The following is a 14495-nucleotide window of genomic DNA, read 5'->3' on the forward strand; positions in this document are numbered from 1 at the left end:
AGCCTGGGTGACAGAGTGAAACTCCATCTCAAAAAAAGTCAACTTGAAAGTAAGATATGCCTGGCTGGGCGTGGTGGCTCATGTCTGTAATCCCAGTGCTTTGGGAGGCCAAGGCAGGTGGATCATGAAGTCAGGAGATAAAGACTATCCTGGCTAACACAGTGAAACCCTATGTCTACTAAAAATTCAAAAACAAAATTAGCCAGGCATGGTGGAAGGCACCTGTAGTCCCAGCTACTCGGGAGGCTGAGGCAGGAGAATGGCATGAACCCAGGAGGCAGAGCTTGCAGTGAGCTGAGATCACGCCACTGCACTTTAGCCTGGGTGACAGAGCGAGACTCCATCTCAAAAAAAAAAAAAAAGAAAAAAAGAAAGTAAGATTTATGCCTAAGATTTGGTCACAAAGATTTCCAATGCCAAATTCCTCTGAGTCCATGGAGTGCATTCTTAACTATTACATAAACTGCCTTTTCTAACTTGTGGTCGTGAAATCTGCCTTTTGACATGAAACAACACATAGCACACTCTTAGTTAAGTTCTGTTTCCTATGAATGGGATGACCTGCATGGATGTCTATTTCACTTTCTACTTGTCATAAAATTCATGTGCAAAGTTATTTTGGACACAGTTATGAGAAGCAGTATTGTAAGAAAATTGGAATAAAGTTATGAATGGTGTCTCAACATTTGAGATATAGCTTCCAAGATGAAAATACAATTTGGGAAAGTGTACCTGTTTCTTCTACATGTTAATCTGAGTTGTGCTTAAAGTAGGATGCCCTTCTCTCTGGCCTCTGCTTATCACAGTATATTCCCAAATCCTCCTGCATGCTACCACGTTCACTATTCTTCCCCGGAGATAGACTTTTACTCTTTAAAATCATTCCCTTTTTTCTTCTTATGCTGCTAGTAGATCCACATATTATTCCATATAATTTGGATGCAGCAAGTGAAGAGAGAAATGACTATCTTAATTCCTAAGAAAGCATTACATACTCTAGGCCTAGAGTACATTGTTTAACCTTTCGAGCTTCAGCATTCCATTCTGTAAACTTGACTGGTCCTTTGATAAACATATATTGTGTATGTCCTAAGTGTTCTGTGATGAGGTTTGGGGACAAGAAAGACAGAGAATGTAGTGAGTCTGAGAGGGAAGCCCGGCCCATGTTCCGTGGTCAGATGCCAGGTGAAGCCAGTGATTCTGCCCGGGTCATTCAAAGAGGCTCATGGTAGGTGCAAGTTGGCCAGATGGAGGCACAAAGAAGGATGTTGTAAACTGAGAGAAGACTGTGTATAGGGGCATCTTTGTGGTGGAGACTGGCCATATGAGCAGTGGAGGCTGGTTCTGTGTGGCTGATGAGTCAGGTGTGGGCCTGGTGGAGTCAAGGATGAGTGATTGGGACCAGCTCAGCTGAGGGGGAAGGGCTCAGCTACAAATTTGCTCCTGTGACACATTAGGAATCACTTAACATTTTCCAAGCTGGAGAATGACATCATCAAATGTACAGTTTAAGAATATTGTATAGGGAGTTGAGGTTAGAGAATTACTAATGTCTTTCCAGTTCAGTGGAATTGTATCAGTAGTCTATTGCTGTGTTAACAAGCCACCCTAAACTTAGTGCCTTAAAACACAGTCCTGTATTCGGCTCCCAGTTCTGCTGGGAGTTCTTCAGGTCTAAGCTGGTCTTAGAGGGGCTCACTCACAGATAAGCAGCCAGCTGCCAATCAGCCAGGTGGCTCTTCTCCTGCAGGTGACTGACCCTCGGCTGGGGCCATGGGGGGACTCAGTCATGTGTCTCTCATCCTTCAGCAGACTAGGCCAGGCTATTCACATGGCAATGACACGGTCCCAATGACAATGACAGAGGTCCCAAGACAAGAAAGAGAGGGCAAGCCCCAATGTGCAAGCACTTTGAAAATCCATTGGCCACATGATTAGCACTGATTTGAGGGGTGAAGCTATAGGCTTCACCACTTAATGAGAGGAACCACAGAGTCATATTACAGTTATATTGTAAGTGTGTGAAAACGGGTAAGGGTTTGGGGCCATTTTTGTCATCCACCATCATAGTTATTTGATATATTCCCATTTGGCTGTTTAAGTATTATTTGTCTAGCTGTGGGATAACCAATATCTATGTTCATCCTTATGAATATTTCCTACTGCACAGGATTGGAAACATAATTCTCAAGGCCCAGGGGAAAATGAAAATGCAGGACCCCTTGCTGAAAATAATTATGAAGAATTTCAAGATAGAAGAGCATTAAATCACTCACATAGCTCCATTGCTTGTGGGGCTCTGTGCAACTGTATGGGCCACATGCCCGTGAAATGATCCTGCTGCCACAAGAGATAAGAAAGATCACCTTTCCTGTATCAGTTCCCCTATTAGTCACCCCATTATGACCATTCTGCACATGTTAACTGTTATGCCTGTTATTAAAAATTCATCAAATGTCCGTTCTTTCTTATTTTTCCAGAAGGAGTCTATATGCTCAAGGCTGTTATTTATAATGAGTTTCATGGAACCAAAGTGGAGCTTGGACCTTATTATGTGGAGATTGGCCATGAGGCCGTGTCTGCGTTCATGAACTCCAGCAGTGTCCATGAGGATGAAGTGCTTGTCTTTACTGACTCCCAAGTGAATCAGAAAAGTAAGACCTATATCTGGAGTCTGAGCAAGCACCCCTCAGTTATAAACGAAGCAGGGCGTCTCTGCTTTACTTACATTGTTCAAGTTATAGCAGTTCTAAATTCGATACAACATCCTTCATTCATTCTTCCCTAATTCAGAAAATATGTCTTGCCGAATACTGTGTTCTAGGGGAACACGAAGATAAAGTCATACAAAGTCTTCATCTCAAGGAATCTATTATCTTAGTGAAAACGTTAAGATATGGATAGGAGCAGGATGAGACAGGATATTAAAAATGCTTAGGAGGGAACATGGCTAAGGGGCTGGGAGATTTTAGGAGACAGGAACTTTATCTAACTGTGGGGACAGGGCATATCTGAAGTGGGAGCTGGCAGGCATGATGAGCCTTGCAGCACGGGCTGGAGGGACATTTTGGTCAGACAGCATGGCCTTGAGCTAAACACAGAACTGAGAAAGAATCCAGTGCTCGCTGAGTGTGCCAGGTGCACACTGATGCATTGATGAAAGACAAAATATCCATTCCACCTTATCCACTGCTAATACCTCACTCGTGTCACCCCACTTTATCCGCACAGCTACCTGTAAGGAAGGTATTCCCTTCATGTCAGTTTTGTAGAGGGAGGGACCGGAAGCTCAGAGACCAGTGGGGGTGGAAATGGGGAACCCCAGCCAATTACGGTAGAGAAAAGAGTCCCTACACTTTACAACAGAGCAAATGGGGAGCCAGCCAGTGGCACTCCCAAAGTGCAGCCTACGTGGATGGGATGATGGGGTCGCATTTCCCAGAAACAGGAGAAAGGGAGATCCAATGGAGGGATGAGTCCCAGTGAACTCATCCATGTAAGAATTCTGTCCAGCTGTTCCACACAGTGGCTGTGTGGCTGTACCTGTTTACAATCAGACTAGTGAGAAACTCTCCATCCAAGAAGTTATGACATACATATGGAAGGACTTTTTTAACCTGTTTGCATACCCTAACTAGCCAGCCGGTCATTCATATTGACTTGTCTTATCTAACCCTGAATGAATAAGCGGCACGTCTAGCCAGTGCAAGAGCACAATTCTTGTTTCTCCAGTGGTTCCCTACCAGGATTTAGAATAGGAAGGTGCAAGTTTGCATCCAGCCCTACAGATTCATAATAGGGTATTCTTGTGCAAATCTGTAAACTGTATCTTTTTCTTTAACACTTTTGATTATCAGCTCAGAATTAATTTTCAGACATAGTTAATGAGACCATGTGATATTTATTTATCATATGATATCTATTTTTAGTCATATGAGATTTATTTTTCAAAAACTCTGATGCATTGATGGACAGAATATTCATTCCACTTTATCTCTGTTATAAACAAGTATTTTCTCTTTATAAAGAGAAGAACAGTAGTAATAATAAATAACCCTCCTTTCTCTTTTTTTTTTGTGAGGCAGAGTCTTGCTCTGTCGCCCAGGCTGGAGTGCAATGGTGTGATCTTGGCTCACTGTGAGTTCCACCTCCCAGGTTCATGCCATTCTCCTGCCTCAGCCTCCCAAGTAGCTGGGACTACAGGTGCCCGCCACCATGCCTGGCTAATTTTTTGTATTTTTAGTAGAGACAGGGTTTCACCATGTTAGCCAGGATGGTTTCGATCTCCTGACCTCGTGATCCACCCGCCTCGGCCTCCCAAAGTGCTGGGATTACAGGCTTGAGCCACCATGCCCGGCCAAATAACCCTCCTTTCTTAATATCCTTTTATGATAAATGAGTTGCTCTAAATCTTCCTAGACATCACAGTACTCTTTCAGAATCTGATTCAGTGTTTGGTATCCACCTCCATATGTATGCAGATACATATGTACATGCATGTGTAGTATGTATGTAGGGGGTATGTGTGGTATGTGTGTACATGTGGTGCATATGTGTATGGTGCATATGCTGTGTATGGTGTGTATATGGTATGTATGTGTGTATGTGCTATTTGTGTGATATGTGTATGGTGTGTGTACATGTATATATACATATATGCACAATCTTACATCTTATAGGACTTAAATGCATGAGGCTTATCTTTAGACCTCTATTTAAGAACTCCTGTGAAGTGAAGACTACTTAGTGTACACATTGAGAAATACTTTAAAAACAAGGCCGTCTATCAAAGTAATTGACGTATTTCAAAGGAATTAACATATTTAATACCATGTAGGGAGCTCTCAAATAGAGAAAATATACAAAGAAAATTTTAATGACAGAAATTCTGTGATTAAGTTTATGTTTCCCAGGTATGTCTGATTTCAGAGCACACGCTTAGAATTTTGAAATTTATTGAGATTCAAAGAGGGAAAGTTAAAAATGAAAAATACTGACTGTGTGGGCCGGGCGCGGTGGCTCACGCCTGTAATCCCAGCACTTTGGGAGGCCGAGGCGGGCGGATCACAAGGTCAGGATATTGAGACCATGGTGAAACCCCGTCTCTACTAAAAAAATAGAAAAAAAATTAGCCGGGCGCGGTGGCGGGTGCCTGTAGTCCCAGCTACTCGGGAGGCTGAGGCAGGAGAACGGCGTGAACCCGGGAGGCGGAGCTTGCAGTGAGCCGAGATTGCGCCACTGCACTCCAGCCTGGCGACAGAGCGAGACTCCGTCTCAAAAAAAAAAAAAAAAAAAAAAAATAAGAAAAATACTGACTGTGTGTTGCATGATAAAAGTGAATTAATTTTAATACTTTTTCTCTTACCTCCTTTTTTTTTCTCATTTTAGGCACTGTTGTTATACATCATTTTCCATCTATTTCTTCATATCACGTGTCCTTTATTTCTCAGACTCAAGTGGGTGACAGCCAGGCTTGGCACAGCATAACTGTCTGGTATAGGATGCAATGTATGTCTTTGTTTTAATTCCAGATTTAACAAAAACCTCCCTCGCTTAACAAAAACCTCCCTCGCGCGGTCAACTGGGATTAGGAAAGCCATAGGCAGCACCAGGTTTTGTTATCAGCTCTGCCCGAGAGCCCCATTTGTCCTTGGACAGGTTCTTTGTTCACCTGCTGTTTGTTCTGGGACTTTTCTGAAACCACAGGCATTAAGCCTCCCATCTGAAGGAATGGGAAGGTGGGTTATCAGGACTATTATCTGTCAGCTCCATGTGCCACACCCTTTCTAGCAGACTCCCAAAAGGACTTGGCCCTATGGCCTTAGGAGCTCCTCCTGTGCAAGCACTTTGGGGCCTTTGAACCAGGGCCAGCACTGCCTACCGTGTGCCCATAGCTGCATCCTTGCCTCCAACCTGCATGCGTATGAGAGCTTCCTCACCATCACTCAAGCCCATGACCAAGTGGGAAAGTAGAGGTACTAGTTTCTCTGGAGATTCCAGCCCTCCTATGTTGACATAGCTACGCCTTCCTTTCTTTTGCCACAGCCGTCTCTGTCTACACAAATGGAACTGTGTTTGCCACAGACACAGACATTACATTTACAGCTGTTACCAAGGAAACAATACCCCTGGAATTTGAGTGGTATTTTGGAGAGGATCCACCAGTGAGGACAACTTCAAGAAGCATTAAAAAAAGACTTAGCAACCCCCAATGGTCAGTAAAAGTAGCAGTCCTGCTGAGTAGCTGTTTGTACCGCAGCCTATACTCAGTCTGAAGATCACCATGCCGCTACTGAAGGCATCTTATGGCTGTTACATTTGTATTACAATGGGCGACTAGGTCCTTCTGTGAAGCAAACTCAAAGTAAGATTTAGGGGAAGATTTAGTTCATTTCTCTTCAGCTTGAACTAAGGGAAACGGTGTAGGGCTTTGAAGCAGACAGTCCTAGGTTCAAATTCTATCTCAGCCACCCATATGACCTAAGAAATTCCTCATCTAAGAAAGGGCAATGATGCTTACCCCTACTGCTTTGAGAAATGAATTAAATAATGAAGAGGGGGTAGTCAAAAATATCAACCCCCTTCTCCTCAATAAGATGAAAATCACTGGATACTTTGGTAGTTCTTACAAATTAAGTGCTGCTTACCCCTCCCCCGCCTTCCTCTTGAAGTATGGCAGACAGTTTCTCTAGATCTGACCCTGTTCTTGTCTTGCTGTCTGCTTTCCCTGCCCTCCTTTCCCCATCCTGCAGGTATCGTGTGATGGTTAAGGCTTCCAACAGGATCAGCAGTGTGGTCTCTGAGCCCCACGTCATCAGGGTGCAGAAGAAAATTGTGGCCAATCGGCTCATGTCCCCCTCCTCAGCTCTGGTAAATGCCAGTGTGGCCTTTGAGTGCCGGATCAACTTCGGCACCGATGTTGCCTACCTGTGGGACTTTGGGGATGGCACCATCAGCCTGGGGAGCAGCTCCAGCAGCCACGTCTACAGTAGGTGAGCCACTGCAAGGCAGCAGGGTGCTCTCTACAGACAGCGCAGGAATCAGAGTCTTAAGGCATCAGCCATTGGGTTCCACATTAAGACCTGCCTGTCAGTCAGCATAGGTGACAGATGATTACACAGAGACAAATAAGACCTGCCCATGCCTTTCAAGGAGCTCCTAGTCCAGGGGAAAGACAAAGAGGAAAGAGATGCTTTCAGCACAAGGGCTGTGGCTGCAAAGGAGGCCTGTGATGTGGTGGAGATGGCTCACTGAAAGTGATACCTTGAGTAGGAGCTTGACAAAGGGAAATGGGAGAGAGGATCCCAAACAGAGACAAGGGCCTGGGCAAAGGTGCTCGGTGAGGTGCCAACAGGAGATGTTTGGAGTGACTGGCAAGACGTATATAGATGGGTGAGATGAGTGTAGGTTGGCAGATTGTGAAGGGCCTTGATGTCATATGGAAGAGCATGAACTCTGTCCTTTAACTCTGCATTTACTGAGTGCCCGCGGTGTGCCTGGGACAAAGCGTCACGGAGCTATGATAAGGTGCAGACTGGCTGGATCACTCATTCCCAACCGAGCCTCTAGGGTGAGTGAGTTCTAGGACCCAAGTGGGTCGAATCCTTTCAGTGAGGAGACATGCATGGCCAAGGCTGAGCCACAGGCTGGCATCAAAATTTTATGCTGCTATAGGGAAATATCAAAGTGTGCGGAAGTATCTAGAAAATTAGGTTCATGTAGGCAGTGGCATCAGGGAAAGATTGCAAACTTCCTCCAATGCAGGATTTCCATGAGAACCCACACTGCAGCCTCTCCACGCTTTGGTGGGGACTGAATGGCCCCATCACTAACTATGGATTCAGGACTTTTTCATCAGAAATAGATTTTCACATGAGGAAAGCATTGAGTAGCAGTGGCTTGTAGACTGGTGTATCCTCAGTGGAGCACATGGTGGCCTAGGTACCTTGCGATGTACTCGGTAGCTGCAGGAGCCCTTTTGTGCCCTGTGGAAGTGACATGGTTTATTCGGTGCCTCCACTGTCATCTCTAGAGTGTGCTCTGGGCTCTCTGACAACCTGAGACAGCCATCCAGTCTTCATTCTTATCAGTAGGCCCTACCTTTGTTGCTGGGGCTCCAGGATGGCAAGTGATATTTTGGTCCTTGCAAACTCAAATTTGCGATCTTCTGATGGGAATATTTTTCTGTTTCAAATTCAGAAGTCTTAAGTAATTATCCATGTTGCAACGTTTGCAAAATAACCATGTATTTCCTTAGTAAAGCACCACCTGCTGGGTCAGGAGCTACCCAGCTCTCACCTCCAACTGTCCTGAATCCCTCCACAGCTATGACCCACTCCCCTTCCCCGGAGACAGGCTATGGATCTATCCTGTCCTTCCTGAGTTTGTAGGAGTCTAAGAAATTGGTCAGGAAACCAGATTCATAGAGCAGAAATGGAACAGGAAGACCATCCCCAGAGACCCCCTAGTTGTGGGTTGGGGTACCCATCACACAGGGAAGACATATAGATCTGCTCTGTTGTCAAGAGGGGGCCAGGTCATGGCTGTGGGGACGGTTGCCCAAAGAAGGAAGCAACACACCCCTCACCTGGATGAATATAGCATGTGACATTAGTCTGGGAGTCTGGTCCTTGGCCTGGCCCAGGCAAGTCGGGGAGCCAGTCTGTTGGTTAGTTGATGAAAGACCTCTGTGGAAATCAGTCTTGTGACCTTTGCCTCTTCTGTTCTTATTCATTGGGATGACTTGCTGTCAAATACTTAATTCTGCAGATAGGGGTGGGAATGAAGAGAATGAAAGCCTGATGTTCATCAACATAAATCTGTTAATTTCCATGCTTTCCATCCTCCTAGGGAAGGAGAATTTACAGTGGAGGTACTTGCCTTCAATGACGTCAGTGCCTCCACCCTAAGAAAGCAACTTTTCATCGTGTGCGAGCCCTGCCAGCCACCCTTGGTTAAGAACATGGGGCCTGAGAAAGTTCAGGTAGGGTCGGAGTCTGGGAAATCCTCCAGCGGCCTTTTTTCAGCCTCCCTCTGAGTTGGGACCACTGGAGTGGTGAGAGTTTGGGGAATGAAGCGAGGCTTTGTCCAGTTTATCCTGCTGCAATTTACACAAAGGAGCGCCTATAAGGGCTTCAGAGTGGGTGACCCTCAGGGGAGGGAGGGCTACCCCAGTCTGGACAGGAGGAGACCGTGTCATTTCTGGGGTCTGGTGTGTGAATAAGTTCTTTATTCGCCTGCATTACTCTGGCATTCAGCACAGCTCACTTTAAGGAGCTTTTTTCTTTTCTTTTCTTTCTTTCTTTTTTTTTTTTTTTGGATTGTGCTAAGAACTGTAGCATTTTCAGGAGAATGAAACATTTGAATATATATGACACCAAAATGAAAGGACATGATCAGTTATCTGTTGAACACCTATTCTGGGTTAGAAAAAATAGGGTTGCTTTTTTATTTCTTTAATTCCTTTGAGGCCTGTGATTTAGAGCAAATTTTCCTTTTCAGGGCAAAGGTGCTCAAATGACACACAGTAATTAAAATGCGTGACTGAGCTGTATTTGCTAAAATGCTTTCTATGGCATCTGACCCCAAGAGGTCAGCCCCCAGACGGTGCTGGTGGAGATCAGCATGCAGAGACCAAGTGCCTAGGACGTTCTGGAGAGGGTCCTGGCCCTCACACAGGCAAGACCCCTGCCCACCTTTAGACCAGTGAGCACCTACACTGTTGAGGAGGTCTGCGTGCTGGGGGAACGTGTTCTCTGGGTGTGAGAGATGGACCCAAACAGCAAAGGGACTAAAGCAAAAGGCACAGCAGGAAAAAACCACAGACTCCAGGCAGGAGAGCTCTGGCTCCTGTCCTGACTCTGCTGTTAGGACACAGGACAGAGTGGTTTTCTTGAGTTTTTCATCTGTAAAACATTTTTATTTTTATTTTCTTATCTGTAAAACACAGAAAACAATATTGATAATTTCATTTTTTCTTTTTTTTTTTGGTGGGAAGCGGGGGAACTCTGTTGCCCAGGCTGGAATGCAGTGGCATGATCTTGGCTCACTATAACCTCTGCCTCCTGGCTTCAAATGATTCTCCTGCCTCAGCCTCCCAAGTAGTTGGGATTACAGGTGTGCACCACCATGCCTAGCTAATTTTTACATTTTTAGTAGAGACGGGGTTTTGCCATATTGGCCAGGCCGGTCTCAAACTCCTGGCCTCAAGTGACGCACCTGCCTTGGCCTCCCAAAGTTCTGGGATTACATACCTGAAGGACCCTACTCAGTCATTTTTTATTTTACATGTTTTCCAAAAGTATAAGGGAAAAAAAAAATGAAATCATCTGAAATCCAGGCAGTAGGCAATAGCCACTTTTGTCTGCTGTGTTTATTTTCAGTATTTTTCTAAGGCTTTTTATATGTGGTATGTGTGTTTGTCACAAACCTGGGTTGCAGTGTGAGCATTTTCTTTTGTTATTAAGCAGTCTTTCGATTACATGATTTTAATGATGTCCTAATGTTAAATCTTATGTATATGAATTATACATCATTTTATAATGTCCTCTGGTTGGACAATTTGTTGTTTCCAGTTTTCTTTCTTCTTCTTCTGATTATTATTATCATTACTATTATTATTATTATTTGAGATGGAGTTTTGCTCTTGTTGCCCAGGCTGGAGTGCAATGGCATGATCTCAGCTCACTGCAACTTCCACCTCCTGGGTTCAAGCAATTCTCCTGCCTCAGCCTCTCAAGTAGCTGGCATTACAGGTGCCCCCTACCACAGCCAGCTAATTTTGTATTTTTAGTAGAGACAGGGTTTTGCCATGTTGGTCAGGCTGGTCTTGAACTTCTGACCTCAGGCAATCTGCCTGCCTTGGCCTCCCTCCCAATGTGCAGTGAGCTACTGCACCTGGCTAAGCTTCCAGTTTTCTATCACTACAAATAACTTGGCAATTACACTATCTGTACATTGTTCTGCAAGTGTATGGCCTCTTCACAGGAATAATTACTACAAGTTATAGAATTGAAGGACACAATGCCTTTCCCGGAATCTTGACAAGCCTAGAGATGTTCTTGTAGCAGCTCACATTTGTTGGCACTGAGGGACCAACTCTCACTCTCACTAGGCATTTCATATTTTTTAATGTTTATTATTATGAATGAGCTAAAAATTGGCATCCTAGTATTAAAATATGCTATAGCCCATATAAGTCTGGGCAGGTTTGTGACAAATCTTAGAGTGGTATCATATTCAGAATAGAAACAACAAAAAGTAATTGAAAAGTAATTTTAATGATAACTAAAGTCACTTAAATAATGTCAAAAGTAAACTTTTTTGTTGTTGTTTTTTTTTTTTTTTGGCTGTTGCAAGATTTAATAGAGTGAAAACAGAGCTCCCATACAAAGGGAGGTGACCCAAAGAAGGCAGCCCTTGCCAGCTCAAATGCCTGGGTTTATATCCCAATCACTGTCCCTCCCACTGTGCTCTCAGGCAATAGATGATTGGCTATTTCTTTACCTTTAGTGAGCTCGCTTTACTACCTAATTGGTCGGGTGTGAGCTAAGTTGCAAGCCCTGTGTTTAAAGGTGGATGCAGTCACCTTCCCAGCTAGGCTTAGGGATTCTTAGTCGGCCTAAGAAATCCAGCTAGTCCTGTCTCTCAGTTACCCCTCTCAACAGGAAAACACAAGTACTGTTGGGGAGGCTGGCCGACGACCGCTCTAACTCTTTCCTGCTGAACTGGGGCATAGTAGGGGTTGTGCAGTTGAGATTTCCTTGGGAGGGGTGCCTTTGATGTCATTAACATTGGAGCATGGGCTAGCAGGCTGGTCCAGGGATCCACAGTAGATCTTAGTCATGGACTGCATCTGGGGCTCCATTTGAAGAACAATTTATAGCTTTACAGCTTCGATTCTGGAAGAGGCAAACTTAACAAGGAGGTTAAAGATACAGGGTCCAAAGAGGAGTAACAATATTACAGCTGCAAGAGGTCCTAATGGGAGAATCCAGGGCATCCATTGGCTGAGGAGGCCCCAGGGTCCGGTGTTTTGAAGCTCCTCTGCTCTATGTTGTACTCGATCTCGAATTTCTTTAACTTTCTTGGTGACGATTCCAGATTGATTAACATAATAATGGCATTCTTCCCCTAAAAATAAACAGGTTCCCCCTCTTTCAGCAGTTAGCAAGTCTAAAGCTCTTTGATTTTGAAGGCCTACTGCTGCTAGGGAGTTAAGTTGATCTTGCAGGGTGACCAGGGAGTTGGCGACCCGTTCCACGTTATCATTTAGTTCTTGAGAGAGTTTGTAGTAGAACTGAGTAGAGGTTGTGATACCGCCAACACCAATACCTAGTCTGCCTAGCACTCCTGCTCTGATAACAAAAGGAAGAATGGGTACTCTTTTGTTGCAGGGCTTAGTTACGACATATTTGTATAAATCTTGTTCAGTGTAAATGGTCACAGGGGGCACTAAGAACGAAAGGAAGCACATAGATTCTGAAGAGCCATTCAAACAATGATAGGCTGAGGTACCACAGAAAAAAAATATTCCTGAGGGTAGCTGACTATTCGTGTGGGAGGAGTTACCCACCTGATGCATTGGGAGTTGGTTGTGTCTATAGTATCGCTAAATTTTACGTAGGTGAGGTTTGAGGTATGAGTTATTTCCAGATTGGAAACAAGAGGTCCTACTAAAACAGAAGTGGTATTTATTTCTGTGCTGAAGTTGTTCCATTGTTCAGGTACAGGGATTGAAATATGTGGCCTAAAGTGCAGGGGGAGGCACATCCAACAGTTAGTAAGGTTTTGGGCCTAGACCTCATGGAGCCCAGTGAGGGTGGTATTAAATAGGCTTACCAGGCGAGTATGGGTACAGAGGGTTTCATGTAGTTTTGAGAGATCTACTCCTTTGTAGGGTCTAGGGGTACTATGTACGAGGGTCAGTTGAGAGATTACTTCCTTTACGTGTTTTTCTCTTGCCTGATCTTGAACTCCACCCCCATCAGACATACTGGTATGGGTGAAGTAAGTCCAACAGATAGTGGCTCCAAGTCCTCCAAGACAACTAGGATTAATCATTTTCCCTGTCCAATAATGAGTATTTGCATGCATGCAAAGAGTGGCAGAGTTATAGCAGTTGCGGGGCATATGGGTGTGGGTGGTGAAGGTGGGGTTTCCCTTAAACTCCTATGCAATGGGGCATCAATATTTCCAAGAAGCTGCATTCTCCATAGAAACTCTTGGTGAGGGGAGCTACTGGTCGTACAGTGGCATGGAGGGGGTGCAGTGAGAGTGAAAGGCGGTAAGAGAACAGTAAAGAAAAAAATATGACAAGAGAGGGCCATGGGGATTTATGATTTTACTTTCCTCATGGTTGTCTGACAGCCACAAGTCTCCTTTAGCATTGAGTATGCTGTTCACGTCATGAGATTCCACACAGTAAGATGTCTTCCCTGTATTATTTTAACTGCTTCAGACACTAAGACTACTACTGCTGCCACTACCCGTAAACAATGAGGCCAACCCTTTGCCACTACATCAGTTTCTTTACTCAGGTATGCCATGGGTTGCAAGTTCATCCCTCGGACCTGTGTAAAGACTCCTAGAGCTATTCCTGTCTTTTTCTGTGACATATAAAGAAAAGTCTTGCCCCGTTGGCAAGTTTAACACTGGGGCTTGGGTTAGGGCCTTCTTTAGGGCCTGGAAAGCCACTTCTGCTTCAGGTGTCCATCTTACTAAATGGGTATTGGCTTTCTGAGTTTCCTTAATTAGTGTATATAATGATCTGGCTATTTTTGCGCACTTGGGAATCCATATTCAGCAGAAATTTGTTACGCCAAGGAACCCTCTTAGTTGCTTTAGGGTTTTGGGATGAGGATAAGCCAGTATAGGCTGGACACGTTCCTCACTGAGGGCCCTGGTGCCTTTGGATAATTTTAGCCCTAAGTATTTAACCTGCTGTGAGCAGAGCTGAGCCTTTGGTTTGGAAACCTTGTAGCCACAGGTGATGAGGAAATTTAAGAGCACTTGGGTGGCTTGATGGCACAAGGTTTCTGAATGGGCGGCTAGAAGTAAATCATCCACGTACCGAAGGACAAGAGTGTCCAGGTATGAGAACTGGCTCAAGTCTTGGCTAATGCCTGGCCAAACAGATGGGGGCTATCCCTGAACCCTTGGGGTAAAACAGTCCAGGTGAGTTGAGACGTTGGGTTCAAAGGATCTTCAAAGGCAAACAAGAATTGAGAGTCAGGATGTACACAGATGCAGAAAAAGACATCCTTAAGGTTCAGGACTGTAAACCACTCTGCTTCCTCTGGTATTTGGGAAAGCAGAGTATAGGGGTTAGGGACAACTGGATATAGAGGGACAACGGCCTCATTGATAATCCCGATATCTTGCACTAACCTCCACTGTCCGTTGGGTTTCTGTACTCCTAAAACTGGAGTATTGAAGGGGCTATTGCGTGGTTTTACTAGGCCTTGGGCTTTTAGGTCCTTAACAATCTTTTGGAT

General features: G+C 44.6%; 1 protein-coding gene across 1 annotated transcript in view; it reads left to right on the forward strand.

The window, feature by feature from the left end:
• PKD1L1 (polycystin 1 like 1, transient receptor potential channel interacting) overlaps positions 1 to 14495 on the forward strand; it is a 180985-nt gene that overhangs the window by 31805 nt on the left and 134685 nt on the right. Inside the window, exons 9-13 of the mRNA XM_073008857.1 lie at positions 2481 to 2654; positions 5389 to 5508; positions 6046 to 6214; positions 6753 to 6992; positions 8851 to 8983. Coding sequence (XP_072864958.1) covers positions 2481 to 2654; positions 5389 to 5508; positions 6046 to 6214; positions 6753 to 6992; positions 8851 to 8983 — 836 coding nt within the window. The remainder of the gene's footprint in view (positions 1 to 2480; positions 2655 to 5388; positions 5509 to 6045; positions 6215 to 6752; positions 6993 to 8850; positions 8984 to 14495) is intronic.

The sequence above is a fragment of the Chlorocebus sabaeus genome, chromosome 21, assembly GCF_047675955.1.
Source record: "Chlorocebus sabaeus isolate Y175 chromosome 21, mChlSab1.0.hap1, whole genome shotgun sequence".
NCBI lineage: Eukaryota > Metazoa > Chordata > Mammalia > Primates > Cercopithecidae > Chlorocebus > Chlorocebus sabaeus.